This window comes from Triticum aestivum, chromosome 1A, assembly GCF_018294505.1.
Source record: "Triticum aestivum cultivar Chinese Spring chromosome 1A, IWGSC CS RefSeq v2.1, whole genome shotgun sequence".
NCBI lineage: Eukaryota > Viridiplantae > Streptophyta > Magnoliopsida > Poales > Poaceae > Triticum > Triticum aestivum.
Window position 1 is genome coordinate 564,232,911 of NC_057794.1, and position 16,550 is coordinate 564,249,460.

At 44.4% G+C, this 16,550-nt stretch overlaps 2 protein-coding genes across 3 annotated transcripts; one reads left to right on the plus strand and one right to left on the minus strand.

Moving 5' to 3' along the window:
- Positions 1-4,646: 4,646 nt before the first annotated feature.
- Positions 4,647-8,228, minus strand: LOC123181400 (uncharacterized). Of its 2 annotated transcripts, none has more exons than XM_044593669.1 (4): positions 8,141-8,228; positions 7,352-7,661; positions 7,042-7,163; positions 4,647-5,073 (listed from the first exon to the last, which is right to left on the minus strand). In XM_044593669.1, the coding sequence occupies exons 2-4, from the start codon at positions 7,635-7,637 to the stop codon at positions 4,909-4,911; spliced, it is 573 nt and encodes a 190-aa protein (XP_044449604.1). In that variant the 5' UTR covers positions 7,638-7,661; positions 8,141-8,228; the 3' UTR covers positions 4,647-4,908. The 2 variants fall into 2 exon arrangements, with proteins under 2 accessions (XP_044449604.1, XP_044449597.1); XM_044593662.1 differs by having other exon boundaries at positions 7,352-7,656; positions 8,141-8,226.
- A 6,520-nt stretch (positions 8,229-14,748) lies between these two features.
- Positions 14,749-16,254, plus strand: LOC606354 (xyloglucan endotransglycosylase/hydrolase protein 8). The gene is made up of 3 exons (XM_044490664.1): positions 14,749-15,202; positions 15,298-15,494; positions 15,591-16,254. Exons 1-3 carry the CDS (start codon positions 14,924-14,926, stop codon positions 15,964-15,966), a joined length of 852 nt encoding a protein of 283 aa, XP_044346599.1. The 5' UTR covers positions 14,749-14,923; the 3' UTR covers positions 15,967-16,254.
- The last annotated feature ends 296 nt before the right edge of the window (positions 16,255-16,550 follow it).

Sequence of the window (16,550 nt, forward strand, 5' to 3'; positions counted from 1 at the left end):
TTCAACAGGGACTCCCAATGACAATTGTGCCTCAGTGGATCGAGACAAAAGGTCGCATGTCAATGGTTAGCTTACGACCAAGATATCCTACATTGCACATGAGTGCATTCAGGATTTCTGAAAGCGATGAATGTTTAATAGTGAAAGATTTGAGCAAAATTGTTAATGATCCCAGAGAAGTACTAGGGGGCAGCAAGGAGAAGCGTATCCCACGATTAGGAGACAGATTCATCTCCATGCTCCAGTATGGTGAATCAGGAGAGCTATACATATTCTATGCTATTTTACCTAAGAGGGAGCAGCAGGAATGATTTAGCTAGTTCATGATCTTAGTACTTGTCCTCTCATGTCCGTATTCTCGTCCTGAACTTAATCTCAAAGAGTGATTTGCTTGTTATGAACGCTTATAATATCATGGCCATGTTGAACTCGATGATATCTTTGCTTCTAGTACAAGTGAATATTTCTTCTTTAAGCTAGTGTTGGTGGTGATTAGATAGCGGTAATGACTATGATGATTAAATAGTGGTAATGATGACTACGATGATTTTTAGCTAGCTAGTATATACTGTTGGTGGTGATGATATGATGCGAGAGTTTATATATTAATATGTGATGATGGTGATGATGATGATGAGTTATTATATATATCATTTATGAAAGAAACCGCAAATTAGTTTGAACTGGATGGATCCTAGCTAAGTGATCAAGTATATATATATATATATATATATGCCATATTCATATTACTTGTGATCAAGTAATATATATGGATATATGGCATATACTTGATCACTCAGCTAGCTAGGATCCACATATGCATCCAGTCGAAACTAATCTGCGACACTTTCACCTAATGATTTAACAACTCATTATAATGTAAAACAATCCTAAATTAAATTGATAACACAAATTTAAAGGAAAAATAAAAAATAAAACGAAAACCTACAAACATTTAGTACCGGTTGGTGTTACCAACCGGTACTAATGATCTACCGCACCCGTGGCTTGGCTCGTGCCACGTGGTGGCACTTTAGCGCCGATTCGTACCGAACCGGTACTAGGGGGGCCTTTAATGCCCACCCTTTAGTGCCTGTTATGGAACCGGCACTAAAGGCCTTTATGAACCGGGACTAAAGCCCGGTTCTGCACTAGTGGCCTTAGTCGTGCAAAATGCATATGCAATGCATGGGACCTTTGTGTGGTTTAATATGAGGAGTCTAGCTAATTAACCAGAAGTTTTGCACGTTGTTCAGGCATATGCTTGATTGTGCTATATTTTTGTCCGCTGTGGCCGGTGTGACCGACCAGTGGGGTGGGACATTTTCTTTTGGACATTGATAGCTTGCCTAATCATTAAAATTATCACTGATATATATATAAGGAAAATTCATCCTACCACCCGATGGTAGTTACCTCACATATCTCATATACTATCATGTGGTATTATATATACTATTTTATTATTTTAAATATGTTCATATATTATATCTAAGATATTTCAATGCAAGTTAAATGAAAAAATTGCATATGAGCCCATAGTTTTTGTTATATTTGTGAAATACGTACATATTTATACGTAAAAAAGAGCATACTCAAAACATGGTACATACTACCTAGAAAATAGTATATATACTACCTAATAATTATTATATACTACATACTACACGTACATACTCTCGGTTTCGATAAATAGTACATACAACATACAAAACGCAAGGGTGCAAAATAAATTATTCCTCAACCGAGGTAATTTTACGATTATTTTATAATTAAAGTACGTTTGGAATTCAAATAGTTACATTCCTATTGATTCACTACGTAAAATTTGACATAAGAAAATAAATATATAGGTCATAAGACAAGAAAATTTACAGTTTATGTGTATTTTAAACTATGTTTTTACGTTTGTAATTTTACATAACATAAAATATTTTTTACGGCGATTATATATTTTCTTACGATCTCTTTTTGCGTCGGAAATAAGACAAAACTTACGGAACGTAAAATTACGGTGCATTGATGGTAAAATAAAGGGGGGGTGAAGAATAACTATTCCTCACCCAGGGTGACGAATAGCGCGACCCTATATATATATATAGGATGGAAACATGATGTGCATATCATCAAAAAAAAAATATTGAACATCACAGAGTATTAGCATTTTGCATTATCGGTAAGGCTGGCGATTTTGTTTGACTAAGAAACGAACAGATAAGACGAGTTTTTCCTGCCTCAAAACAACCGTTGAACTGGTTGTCATTCAAGAATGGGCAAAACACGGACAATCGTTCTAGTGCGGTATTTGTTTCTGGCTTGTCAGATTTATGCGTTTTTGGCGACCCGGTCTCGATAATGAAGACTGTTTTGCAGAATCAGTGGCGGAGCTTGGCGAGACTATCTAGGGTGCCGAAATACAAAATTTGGATATCTGAGGGGGCAAAACACTAGATTTTCTTCAAGTAAGACCCTTATTATTTTTTCCATCTTGAACTCAACTAAGCTCCGCCGGTGCATGGAATAGATGAAGCTTCGTTACGATATCCCAGGTGTTAGTCGTGGCTGCTATGCCTGACACGCCCAACACAGATCAAGCGTTGTTTTCTTCTGGTCTCCTGGAGCAACCGCTCCTGCGGTTTGGTCAAGTGTTCTTCAATTTTTATCTTTTGTGCTCCCGTCAACTTTGGTGACACGTTATGTTGACATCTTTTGGTCTTGTGAGGAATGTGTGCCCTGGGTAGAAACGCTCAACTATTGCAACTTTTCAAAATCTTCAAAAATAGTGTAGCTTGTATACATTTGCTCTTTTGCGGTTCTTTCACCTCGTACGGCTTCGTCTTGCCCGCAGCGACCATGCTGCCTCGTCGATGTGCATGTGGATGATGAAGGAAAAGGTACACTAGCTATAGCTTACCGCTGCTATCTAGCGCTGGTTGTAAGTAGATAGTGTCAAAATATGTCTATTTTCATACGAGGGAGTACTAATTAAGCTAAGCTACGCATGTACTTCCTCTGTTCCTAAATATAAGTTTTTTTTAGGAATTTCAATAAAAACTACATATGGATATATAAAAACATATTTTAGAGTGTACATTCACTCATTTTGCTTCATATATAGTCCCAATTAAAATCTCTAAAAGGACTTATATTTACGAACGGAGGGAGTATATGTGTTTTTTCTGGGGAGGGGCGGGGGGATATGTGTTGTTTTCTCTTCCAAAAGTCTGCAAGCAGGTGGCTGCTGATATGGAGATGTGTTATATGAACATGTACCGTGTGGATGTTCTTTTCCCTGCCAAGAGGACCGGGTTCTAGTATGAACGATAGCGGAACAGAACAAAATCAAGTGCTAACATCTATGTGCAACAAGTAAACAAAAATGAAAAAGGTTCATTTGCAACAGAATCTCATAGACGCTGTTCGGTCGGGTGGGATTTGTGCCCCCATCAAATCACGCTTTTACAACAGAAGAAAACTAAAGATCATGTGTACTAATGGTACTTCTGCTGCTGCTGGTGGCCATGGGTATAGCTGGTTTCATCGGGTGTGTTTGGTAGCATGTATGGGCCTAGACTAGTTATTCTCCTCTGATACATGATGAGGGAAGACATGGTGAGTTAATGCATTTGTTGTTGTTTGGCACCGGTGTATGTGCTGAGACATGCTGAGCTGAGACTTTATTTGGCAGCCTGACATGCTGAACAATTTTGAATTCTGATTTTTTTTGAATGGTGAACAAAATAAAAAAAGCGTGAACAAAAATTTAAACATATTTTATTGAAAGTTTAAATAATTTTTGAAATTCTAAACATTTTTTGGAAATGCAAATAAATTTTGAAATTCTGAACATTTTAAAAATTTTAAATATATTTTGAAATACTGTTTTTTAACTAAAACAATATTTGAAATTCTGAATATTTTTTATTTTTTAAAAAAAATTCTGAAGTTTAGTGATTGTTTTTAAATTCTAAACATTTGTTAAATTTTAATATTTATTTGAATTTTAAAATTTTTAAAAATATTACTTTTCAATTATGATCATTTTCTGAAAAAAATAAAAATGAAATTCTGGACATTTTCGAAAATTTAAACAAAATTTGAATATCTGTTTTTTTAAAAAAATTGAAATTCTTTTTTTGTAAAAAATAATTAAACAGATTTTGAAATTCTGAATATTTTTGGAAATTTAAACAGAATTTGAAATTATGAACATTTTTTGTTTTGTCTTCTTTGCATAGCACTCATTTCAACGTATTTTGCCCTGAAAATTTACACACATGTGTGTTATGCCTTCATGCATATCTGTATTTTTTCAGAATTTTTTGAAATATAAAAATATGAAATTTGATAAATTTTGAAATTTGAATTTGGAGGCCTCCATGGAGGCCGAGCTCCAAAGGCAATTTCCGTGGAATCCTACACCTACATAGTGCACTTGCCTGTTTTGGCACTTGTTGGATTCAGACTAATGCCCTCTTCGGTTTCCTGGATTACCTGTGGTTTGAATCCTTCCATTATTTCTACATTACACTTACGCTCGTATCAGATGCCACATATTTTTTTCCAACACTGGTCACTCTTGCGAATCAAAACGTGTATCAGATCAATACAAAGCTTATTTATGCCAAGCAGAACTGCAGAAGAAGAAACTCAACACCTGCTTGCCATGTCATTTCTGATTACCAGCACACAACTAACATCATTTGGTTTATTCTAAAAACAACATAAAACCGATATTTCATTACAATCAAGACAAATTGACAACACCCTACTAAAACAAACAAAATCAGCAATTTATTTTTAGAAGATTGCTGCTGAGGGAAGGGGTACAGCCAGCCAGAGCTCCACCCACAAGGGCTATGGCATCGCTGACAACTGTTGCCGTTTGTTTCCAGAGAGAGGAGCTCCTCAAGCCATTGCAGCTCTCTTTTCTGCCTCCATCTGTTTTAGCTCTGCCAGCCTTTCCACCCATGCCCGGTCTCTTGCCACGGCGGCCATCTTTCTTTCCGTCCGTTCTGCCTCCTTCCTCTTCACAGCAATAGAATACTGTGCTTTGCGCTTCCTCTTCTCAGCCTGCCCAAGCAAAGCAATAATTATAAATATAGAATTCAGGTCTGGGTAATTGATTAATTAGACATATGAACAGAGCATAAGTTTTTCTATCAAGCATCCATCAAGGTAAGCTTCATGAGACTAGTAAGTACTGACGCACTTCAAACTTGTAACTTCAAGCCCATGAGAAGAACACAAAAAGGAAAAAAAGCAAGAATGAATAATGAACAGAGTGTCAATAGAAATGTAGGTGTTTGTATTAGCACAATGCTTTCAAAATACCTACTCGACTACTCGTCTATTAACTCGAATTGAAACCACAGTTTAGTCCATCAAATCTACACAGATTAGGCCATGAACTGAATTAAGAGCACACTTCAGGCCAAAAAACGCTTGGCCGGGCCTGATCCTGCACACATACATGGCTGCAAGCTCACCTAAGACTGGACCGCATCTGTGAGAGATAGCTTTAACAGTGGGCTATGTGCAAAATTGTCGAAAGTAAAGAGTCGCGCCTACCGCACCGGATGGAGCGAACCCCCTTCCGTCTCCCTCTTCTCATCTTCTCTCTGCCTCATGCCATAGCCACCATGAACGGAGGGAGTATTATCAATGTCGACTGCATAATCTCTGTAGTGGCGTTCATGTACTCCCTCCATTCTTTTTTATAAGACGTTTTAGCCAGTCCAGTTTGAACTGTTTTGTGTGTCTGAAATGTGTAAAACGTCTTATAAAAGGGAACAGAGGGAGTATATGACAATGGAATGATGCGAAATTATGGTATTGAGGCTTATTTTTGAAGCATGCCTCGGGTTTTGTTCCTGTTTCTGTTGATCTGAACATGTGCTCTGTTCATGTAGAAGAACTGGATATGAATTTGTTTTACGGCAATAATTGAGTACATGTGATCAGTATGTTGGCCAAAACTGAACATTTGATCTCTATTGAACTGAAAGGATTGTATATTTGATCTCTGTTTAACTGAAAAGACTGAACCTTTACTTTTGATCTGTGTTTAAGTTTAAAAATTCAGTTGTTCCACAAATCTTCTATAGCTCAGAAACTGAATCTTTAGATATACTCTGTTTTAGTGCAAAAATGAATTTTAGTGCACAAACTGAATTAGTACAGGAACTGAAAAGACTGACTGTTTAAGTTTAAAAATTCAGCTGTTCCACAAACCTTCTCTAGTTCAGATACTGGACCTTTACGTATACTCTGTTTTAGTGCAGACAATGAATTTAGTGCACAAACTGAATTAGTACAGGAACTGAAAAGACTGAACATTTACTGTTGATCTACGTTTAAGTTTAAAAGTTCAGCTGTTCCACAAACCTTCTTTAGTTTAGATACTGAATCTTTAGATACACTATGTTTTAGTGCACAAACTGAATTAGTACAGAAACCATCGCAAAAACAGTTTTTTTTTTGTTTCTTTGCTTTCTTTAAGTGCAGAAATTTATTTATTTTCTTTCTGGAGCCGCGGCCGCCACCCTGTGACCAGAGAATTGGGGATCTCGAGAGGGAATTTTGCAGTTGTGGCCATTTTGCAAATAGCCCCCTGTGAAATCTCTGACTCGGGTACGGTCCAGCCACAGCCGAGCTGGCAGCCACGTGTGCAGGTTTAATCACCCCGAAGCGATTTCTGGCCTAAAATGTGCTCTTCATTCAGTTTATGGCCTAATTCATGCAGATTTTGAGTTTGTGGCCTAAAGTGTGCTTTCAATTTCAGTTTATGGACTAACCATGCATTTCACTCCTATGATTAGCTAGTTCCATTCTAACATGATATTTAGCACTACTCGGTAGCATAAAAAAACTACTTTTGTTCTCAGGATTTCATTCCCCTGTTAAAACTACTTTTGTTCTCAGAATTTCATCGTCCTGTTACTTTTTCTACTCCAGAGACACAGATAGATTTTGATAACCTTGCATAAACCCATCACACAATCAAAACAAGCATTGCAGGGAACTGAACAAAATGCACACCATGATAAAGTCCTTGCGCTGCTTGATCCGCTTCTTCTCCTTCCTCCCCTGTACGCTGCCCTCATTCGGCTGGCTCGAAGGGATAGGCTCCCCCGGCTTGCACTTCACCCAGTAGTGTGGACCTGCCAACCAATAACAGCAGCATCAGCAGTGTTAACCATACTGAAACTGCAAGAGCGGCGCACAGTTCGAATGAATCACACAAATCAGCACAGCAGGCACGCACAATTAAAATGGTGATAATCCAAATTAACCATGCAGATTTTTGAATCGTGACAGCTACAAAATGGAATGGCAGGGATCACCATACCTTTGGGTCGCAGGCTGGCCCTCTTGCGCCGGGACACGAATCCTGGACGCCGCTTGGGGAACCTGGTCTCCATGAGCCCTCTGAAGAGGCTGGCGCCCATTTCCGGCGCCTGTGCGACAGCAGTGGCGGTGGCCACGGCGGCGGAGAACGGCTGGAACCCGATCGGATCCAGGAGCCGGAGAGGACGGGCAGGGAGCGCAGGAGGACCTGGGGCGCGCCGGGAAAGAGGCGCTTCCGGCAAGTAGAGCGGCGGGAGGGCTCGCCGGAGGGCTCGGAGGAGCACCATCGAGGCCAGTTTTTTTGAGCTATCCTATGGAAATAAGCTCCAGATAAGCTCATGTGAAAATAAGCTCCAGATAAGCTCATGTGAAAATAAGCTCCAGTAATAAGCCAGACAGTTCTTTTTAGTTTTTAGTGCCTGTTTTTTCAGCTTATCTGTAGTATAATCTTAATACCATTGTATGCTTGTAATGTAGTGTTGCATCACAATCCTAGTAACAAAGATAGCCACTAGGATGCTCTTTATCATTTATATACACATGATATGTTTCATCAGCACATTATCTAAGAAGAAAACTATTATCTTCAGCCCATTGTATGCCTGTACTGTAGTAACAAACATAGCTACCTCGGTTACTAGTTGATGAAAAAAAAACAGGGAAACAGAGCCGGCTTGGAGATTGCTTCCATGGAAGCCATGGCAGCCGGAGCTCGCTGATCGAGCGGGGCTTCCTCAACGGTGGTACGGAACGTAACGGAGGGAGAGGGAGAAGGAGCAGGGGAGCTCACCTTGGACGGCGCGGAGAGGAAGCAGGGGAGCTCGGCTGCTCGGGGACGTCAGCAGTGGAGGGGGCGGGGGGGGGGGGGGGGGGGGGGGGGGGTGCGTGCACACGGCGGGGGGCTGGCAGCGGGGACGGTGGCGGTGTGGAGGAGGGGGGCGGCGGCGGCGGTGCTTACGGCGAGGTGGCGCAGGAGAGGGCGAGCCGGCGGCGGCGGTGCTTACGGCGAGGTGGCGCAGGAGAGGGCGAGCCGGCGGCGGCGGTGCTTACGGCGAGGTGGCGCAGGAGAGGGCGAGCCGGCGGCGGCGGCTCGATCTGGATGAGGAGAATCAGGGGAATGAATGGCGACTCCTGTTCGTATGGGCCAGCCCAATTCTGATTTTTCCTTCTTTTTTTATTTTTCTTTTCACCTTTTACATATTTTGAATTCATGAACATTTAAAAAAATTATGAACATTCTCTTAAAGAGTGTACCTTTTTTAAAATTCACAAAAAAAATTATAAATCGTGATTTTTTTTGAATCATGCATAGTTAAATGCACAAACAATTTTTCGGAATAATGATCATCTTTTAAACTCGTGAACATTTCTCATAAATCGTGACCTTTTTCGAATTCGCAAACTTTTTTGAATCATTTTTTAATTCATGAATAGTTTTTAAAAATTCATGAACATTCTCTTAAACCATGAACATTTTGTGAATTCCCAAACATTTTTTTGAAATCATGAACAATTGTTTTTCGAAATTTGCAACTTTTCTGAATTTTAGAACTTTTTGATATCCCGAATTATTGGATAAAAAACAAAAGGAAAAAAGGGGGCGTCCCAGCCAGCAAATGGGTCGGCCCAGAAGGGTGCGAAGGGGAGCGAGGGGGCTGCGCGTGCCTGGTTTCTGGCGTGCGGGCCAAAAACAGGAGGCCCTGGAATGAATCCTACGCGACACGCATGTTCACTCGGCCGACTCAAACCGACAAAAAGCGGGAAAAGCCGCGTCCGTTTGAGCAACTCTAACGCGCCGACGCGTTTTGCCTGTATGCTTCCATTTGGGTCGAAACGGACAGAAATCATGGCCCAACACGGTGGTGGCGCATTGGCCGAGACAAAACAATCTTTTTTCTTGCAGTCACAAATTTGCACAATAGACTAATAAAAACATTTTTCTTCATTGACCGAGACAAAACAAATTATTACAACACAAGCCTAAATAATAATTTTGCAAGAGCCGGTAAAGCACATAACCTCTCCTACCTAAAAGGAACGTAAGGTTTTGCCGTATGCGTGTCCTTCATTCCTCTCCTACTTTCCCCTCATGTTCACCTGTTTTGATTTTTTTCATCCCATCTTTATTTTAGTGATTCTTCATGAAAACCGACTCAACTATCCCACCTTTAATTTACAAATAAATTTTAATTTCCTTTGTTACGAAGATCCGGGCTCTTGTAACCCTACCCCGTCTGTGCAGCCTGAGAAAAAACAAAGGAGGGGGGAGACACTCTCCTGTTCCCAACCCTACCCGCCGCCATTGCCGAAGATCTGAAATGCTCTTTGAGTGTGACCTGAGCGTGGCTCAGATTGTTAGGTTTCTTGTGGTGAATCAGCCCGCCAAGATTCATATCCTAGGCTTGGCACTGGTGCATGCATTTTTCTCGATTTATGTCAGACTTTGTTCATTTAGTGGGACGAGATGTTCTCGTCGAGTCAACGTGCATGTGGTAACTTCGTCAATGTCAAGATATTGTGTCAGCTCAGTATCTCGAAGGAGCTCATAGGGATAGGGAGTGTGTGTGTGCACGCGCGTTCGTAGGGATTATTGTATGTACGTGTATGCGGACATCTCTAAATGATTTTTTACACAGTCAAATTAATATGGGCAGGTAAATCACGGGCTAACTTAGGACTCTGATAAGTGTCATACGTCCGGTACGAAGACACGGCAACTCCGAATATTTTTTTTGTGACAAGCTTAGTCACGTGAGGATATCAACATTGTGCTTTAGTTTATATTTTGATAGAAACTTGGCGTGTGTCACTGGAATTTGTCATCTTACGTGACTATTGTCATAAAAAAAAGGTCAGGTATGTGTGACACCTATCATTATTACAATATATTCATGCCAGGTTGCAACCCGCGAACAAATACGACCTAAAATCGGAATGGCATTGCGTTGCTCAACTTTATTAGAAAGGAAGGAAATCGACTTATAGCCTTGTACCGAAATATAAAAGGGCTAGCTTAATAACCTGGTAACACACGTGAAAGAACTAAGCCAGTCCATTTGTTGATATAGGTATAAAGATATACTACAACATGCGTATGCATGCCACACCTCATGCCAAGGTTGCATCTAGCTAAGCTAGCAACGGGTGGTTGTACGCGACCTGCAGCTACACGAGTTGGGCACAAACCGATGAAGGGACGCGCCACCGGCCGGCGAGCACGACCACTTCGTTCCGGGGCATCGTCGGCCCACACTTATCCCCGAGATGGTGTCGCCACGCATATGCACCCCCGCAGTCCGCTCGGACACCACTGACCACTGTGCGTGAGTACGCATGGTATGGGCTCCAAGCCTCCAACCTCCAAGCCGCGTGTGAAAGCGAGACCCGTACCCTAGAAAGGAACCGAATTGACCTGCATGCACAGCGACCGCGCACCGGCAGTCGGCCCGAGTGCAACCCGCAACCCACCGCCTTTCCCCTCTGCCCGCGCCCGCACCCGAGCCGCGCCGCGCGGTCACCACGCTTCACGCGCACACCACCGCCACCGTCCGTCCACGAGAATCCGGCGACGATCGAGCGGTTAGAGGGAGGCCGGCTTGCAGGGGGCGTACGAGTGAAGCTAGCCAGCTACCAACGAATTATAATCAAGTCTGAGATTCCAGGGGCCATTAGTGGAGGTAGTAATCATCAATTAGTGGCCTGATTTGACGCGTGAGACGGAGAGCTTACCGAACGCGCGCCCAACCGACGGATACTTTGGTACGAATCAGCAAAAGCTACTGTACTAGCTATAGCTCCATCATCATGCATTTTGCATTGCATGCATGGGTACACGCCGCTTTATCTGATTAGCTCGTTTGTTAGTTAATCTTGTTCCTCTCTTTTCTGGTAGGTCTGTGTCCTACTTTTTCGCCCAGCATTTTGGCCCCCGACTCCTCGCCTTCACCCGGAAAAGAATAAGCACCACTGAATCAGTGGCCACTTTGTCTGGTTGCTTCATTGGTCCATTTGTTAGTTAGTTTTGTACTGCTACATGTTCCTCTCTTGTGTGGTACTACCCCTCTCTCTCAGTTTACAGGGCGTGCACGTACCCCTAGGTCGTCAATTTAACCAACTTAATACAAGTCATATATTATAAAAAATATACCAACATAAATTTCGGAGTTTCTACTTTCAAAAGGTATAATTTTTGTGTTATATAGTTTATATTAGGGTGATAAAATTGGCAACCTAGGTATAAGCGCAGGACTTGTAAACTGAAACGGAGGTAGTACTACGAATGTGTCATAGACTTATTGTTTCGCTCAACATTTCGGCCGAACATCTGGCCTTCACTCGAAAAAGGATGAGCACTAGTGAATCAGTGGTAAGGACAGCACGGCGGCGCTGTGCAGGTACAGTCAAATTCTCATGGGTTTAGATGTCTCGCTTTCTTGCTTTTTTGAGCTAACGTGGTTCGGCTTAATCGATTATTTAACATTTCTTATTCAACATCACACTTTACCGGATAACTTTGAACAAATAAAACCATTTGATATTTCATCCATGAACTTGTCGACTAGTGTGGATTGGCCCCTCAACTTCGAAACCAAACAAGTGCACACTCAACGGTTATGGTATCGGACAAATGCAATTTGGATAAATAAAACAATATGTAATGTCAAATATGTGTTTTGGACAACATGCGGAAGAAGAACTTCAATGTTCATGTGCCACCCGTGACTGAAGAAAGAGCTGACATGTGGGCCAACCCGTAAGATAGGGAAAAAGTGTCGATCAAGGTTAAGCACCACACACAAAAAAAGGTTAAGCACCGTGCCATGTCATCAAAGAAATCACTTCCATTCCCAAGAGGGACCAAATTTGCGCGGTATCAAAAGTAGAGGGTACAAATTGTTCGTTTTAACGTTGATGAACCAAATCCTCACTAGTCGATAAGTTGCTGTGGGGCAAAAAAAATATTTATATCCTTGAAATTTGATCCATTTAAATACATTGGGTGGATAAATAAAATTATATTTACCCACAATAAATAATGCCAAATGTGTGTTTTGAAAAATGAAGGTTGCGTTGCGTGCATTATATGATGGCCGACATGCAGGTTCATCGTCCTTTTCGGAAAAAGAAAAGTGTTTTGGAGAACACAACACATCGACAAGTTTAAAAGAAAAGGAGTGACTAGCAACCAGCTACAATGATCCCTTCCAATAAAACAACCTAAGAACGATGAGGATTCAATTTGATAGTATTTCAGGGGAAAACATTGCATTTATTGGTACATGCCACTTCATCTGATTAGTCCATTTGTTAGTTAATCGTGTTCCTCTTTTGTGGTACATAGGTGTCCGAAGAAGTTATTTTTCCTGTCACAATCAACATTTTGGCCGAACACCTGGCCCTCACTCAAAAAAAGGACGAGCACAAGTGAATCAGTGATAAGCTGAGCATTCAACACGTGTGGGTAAGGACAGCACCGCAGCACTGTGCACATACGGTCAATTCACATGGGTTCTGATATCCCGTTTTCTTTTTTTGAGTCAACCCATCAACGTTTCCTTTTCCACCCCATGTTTTACTGTTTGGTTAAACAAATGATAAAATGATTTGACATTTTCTCCGTAAAACCGTTGACCAATATAGATTTAGTCCCTCAACTTTAAAATCGGACAACCACGTCTACAATTTTTCATGTTCGACAAGTTTTTTCTCCGCTAAGCCGAAGCAGTATCCATGATGAGGAGTGGGTCGCAGGGATCGAGCCACAACGACAACGGGGTGAACTCGTCATCGCAACACTTGTACGTGGGCAGGTAACGGGCATGATGCGGTGCTACGGGTTACCGGCATGGTGTCAGCGCCCCTGACGATGAAGCCCCACAGGCAGATGCGGCCCAGCTTGGACAGCCGCGGCCTAACCGCGCCCGCAAGCCCAACAGCAGATACCTCGGCCCTGAATGGGAGGCGGCCAAGCCTAGGACTACCACCACTACTTAAGCGCATCTCACTCACAAGCGAGGGCATCCAGTGGATCACCGAACCCGGCGGCGGCGGCTACCTTACCCTAGTTCATCTCGCAAGAACAATCCATTCGTTTGATCTGTACCAGCTACTACTTTGGAGAGTTGTAATAGATCAATTCTACCACCCCTTTCTATATCCTGTACCTCACATCTGGTATCAGAGACCACCACCACCTCTTCCTTGCGTTCGATCTGGCGCAGTTCATCCACACCCGGAGCTTGCATCTGGCCAGGCAACAACTCGCCGCCATGGATCTGGCCATCAAGGCGTTTTTGGACAAGCTCGACGCCACCCTGGAGGCGAACATGGCGGCTAGCAAGGTGACCAACGCCAAGATCGATGATCTGCTCTCTTGGCGCCTCGATCTGGAGCGTCGGGTCGCGGATCTGAGCGACACGGTGGCGGTCCTCCAACAGGCGTGGCCCGCACCACAGAAGGACGGCGACGACAACCACTCAGGCACCGATCCTCTGCAGCAGCCTGCGACGCTCGGAGCCATCCCTGACTCCGCAGCTGGCACGGCGGATCTTCACCATGGGTCCGATGACCGTGGCGTTGCAAATCAACAACGGGAGCCGCCAGCGGCGTCTTTCATGACCCCGCCGCCGCTCCCGAACAACGGTTAGCTCGCTCACAGTCCCCACTTTACTATTTCTTCGCCATTCACGCATGCTAGCCAACTGCTCACGGGGCTGGGTCAGGCGCACCCTTCCATCGTGTTCCCAGTGTTCGCTGGGGACAACCCACGCCTCTGAAAGGTCTTGTGCGAGCAATACTTTGACATGTTTGGCATACACCAGTCATTTTGGATACCCATGGCCTCGCTCAGTTTCTCAGGGGCAGCGTCAGTGTGGTTGCAAACTATCTAGAAAAGATTATCACAGTTTGATTGGGAGTCCCAGCGTACCCCATGGATGTGCTCTTCGCTCCATAGCGCCCGCCACTGCGAAACAGTGAAGGGTGGAGCAAAGTAAGTGGAAAGAGAAAGAAATCAAGGGCGACCAAGTTACTGCTGCTAACTAGACCCCCAAAAAAGGTTTTAGGGTTAGTAAAACAGAAAAAAGAGTTGCCGGGTGGGCCCAACAGGTAAGTGAGACAAAGAGTATGAGCCAGAAAAATCCGCTAGGATACGTCAGCATGAATAAGTGCCAGTCAAGGTTAAATAATGATAAAAGAAGGGTCTCCCTCGGTATCGAAAATTTTGACAGTATTTCAGGTGAAAACATCTCTTGCGTTTATGTTGGTATCGAAAATTGAATATCCAAGACATCGCCCCTCTCCTCTCGGCAACGCAGCAAACTACACCCGCAGAGCAGAGCACCATACCCACCCCTGCCCAGATCCGAAGGAAAGTTTCGCGCTCCACCCGACAGAACCGTTTGCGCGGTGGGGGCCGACGGCCATAGCGTAGCGTGCACACCGCACGGTGGCAGTATAAAGCTGCACCTGCACCTGCACCCAGACCGCACAGCACCAACACCACCGCACAGCACTCCACTGGTGCGGTACAGAGGAGGCAAGCAGAGGAGCACCGTGCGCACGAGCTGCCGGCATGGCGAGGCCGTCCCTCTCCCTCCACCTCTGCCTGGCCGTCCTGGCCCTGGCCGCCGCCGCGTCCGAGGCCGGGTTCTACGACCAGTTCGACGTGGTCGGCTCCGGCAGCAACGTGCGCGTGAACGACGACGGCCTGGCCCAGCAGGTGGCGCTCACGCTCGACCAGGGCAACGGCGGCTCCGGCTTCAGCTCCAAGGACAAGTACCTCTACGGCGAGTTCAGCGTCCAGATGAAGCTCATCGGCGGCAACTCCGCCGGCACCGTCACCTCCTTCTACGTGAGTTCCATCTCTCCTTTTCTTTTCTTTTCTTTTCAGAGGAGCAAGGGATCGAAGCTTCGACCATGGTCTGACTGTGGTTGACTCGCAAATAGCTGACGTCCGGGGAGGGCGACGGGCACGACGAGATCGACATCGAGTTCATGGGCAACCTCAGCGGCGACCCCTACGTGATGAACACCAACGTGTGGGCCAGCGGCGACGGCAAGAAGGAGCACCAGTTCTACCTCTGGTTCGACCCCACCGCCGACTTCCACACCTACAAGATCGTCTGGAACCCCAAGAACATCATGTACGCCTCCGCATCCATCTTGCATCCAAGGCCAAGCTCCATGTTCAATCGCTCTATTGATCTAACGAATTACCTGCCACGGATCGATTGAACCAGATTCCAGGTGGACGACGTGCCGGTGAGGACGTTCAAGAAGTACGACGACCTGCCGTACCCGAGCAGCCAGCCGATGACGGTGCACGCCACGCTCTGGGACGGCAGCTACTGGGCCACCCGCCACGGCGACGTCAAGATCGACTGGACCCAGGCGCCCTTCGTCGTCAACTACCGCGGCTACTCCTCCAACGGCTGCGTCAGCAACGGCGGCTCCTCGGCCTGCCCCGCCGGCAGCGACGCGTGGATGAACACGGAGCTCGACGGCAAGGCCCTCGGCACCGTCGCCTGGGCCGAGAGCAAGTACATGTCCTACGACTACTGCACCGACGGCTGGCGCTTCCCCAACGGCTTCCCCGCCGAGTGCAACCGCAACTGATCCATGGATCCAGCGTCAATTCCTTCCTTCCATCCTTGTTCTTGTTCTTGTTTGTCCATTCGATTCGAGACGGACACACGTTACTGCCATTTGGCTCGTTTCCCATGTACATTTTTTAACCATGGATTTGAAGATTGTTACAGTGGAGTTACAGTTACTGTTACAGAGAGAATTAAGGTGGGTTCTTGTGATTTTCTCTGCCTGGAGAGAAAGAGTACGAGTGCACATGTGATCAATCGGTTATGTATGAAGTGAACGAACCATAATAAATTATAAATAATCATTGCATCTCTTTTTCTTTTCTTTTGAGACTGAAATTCTGTATATCTCTCTGAGATATTGTTTTGGATTCTGTTCTGTGAACATGTTCGTTTTCGGAGCTATCCGTCTGGCTAGATCCTTGTGAGTTTGAATTGTCACCGTGTGACGCAAGCAGACAAGTCACAGCTGCGTGCTTCGCTGTTCAGCTGGCTTCAGTCGCTCACATTGAACGGCCTGATTTACTTTGCTCTGCTATGTTCAAGATGGTGACTATGTATTTCACGTCAGTAAACTGGAGTGCATCTTGACCTGGCTGAAATTTG

What these genes read in the sequence shown, in the direction of transcription:
- LOC123181400 (XM_044593669.1), bottom strand. Translation starts at nt 7,637, where the DNA reads ATGGTGCTCCTCCGAGCCCTCCGGCGAGCCCTCCCGCCGCTCTACTTG. An exon ending in GGCCAGCCTGCGACCCAAAG is followed by an intron (nt 7,164 to 7,351) that starts GTATGGTGATCC and finishes ATTGGTTGGCAG; the next exon opens with GTCCACACTACTGGGTGAAG. An exon ending in AGCGCAAGGACTTTATCATG is followed by an intron (nt 5,074 to 7,041) that starts GTGTGCATTTTG and finishes TTGCTTGGGCAG; the next exon opens with GCTGAGAAGAGGAAGCGCAA.
- LOC606354 (XM_044490664.1), top strand. Translation starts at nt 14,924, where the DNA reads ATGGCGAGGCCGTCCCTCTCCCTCCACCTCTGCCTGGCCGTCCTGGCC. An exon ending in GCACCGTCACCTCCTTCTAC is followed by an intron (nt 15,203 to 15,297) that starts GTGAGTTCCATC and finishes ACTCGCAAATAG; the next exon opens with CTGACGTCCGGGGAGGGCGA. An exon ending in TGGAACCCCAAGAACATCAT is followed by an intron (nt 15,495 to 15,590) that starts GTACGCCTCCGC and finishes CGATTGAACCAG; the next exon opens with ATTCCAGGTGGACGACGTGC.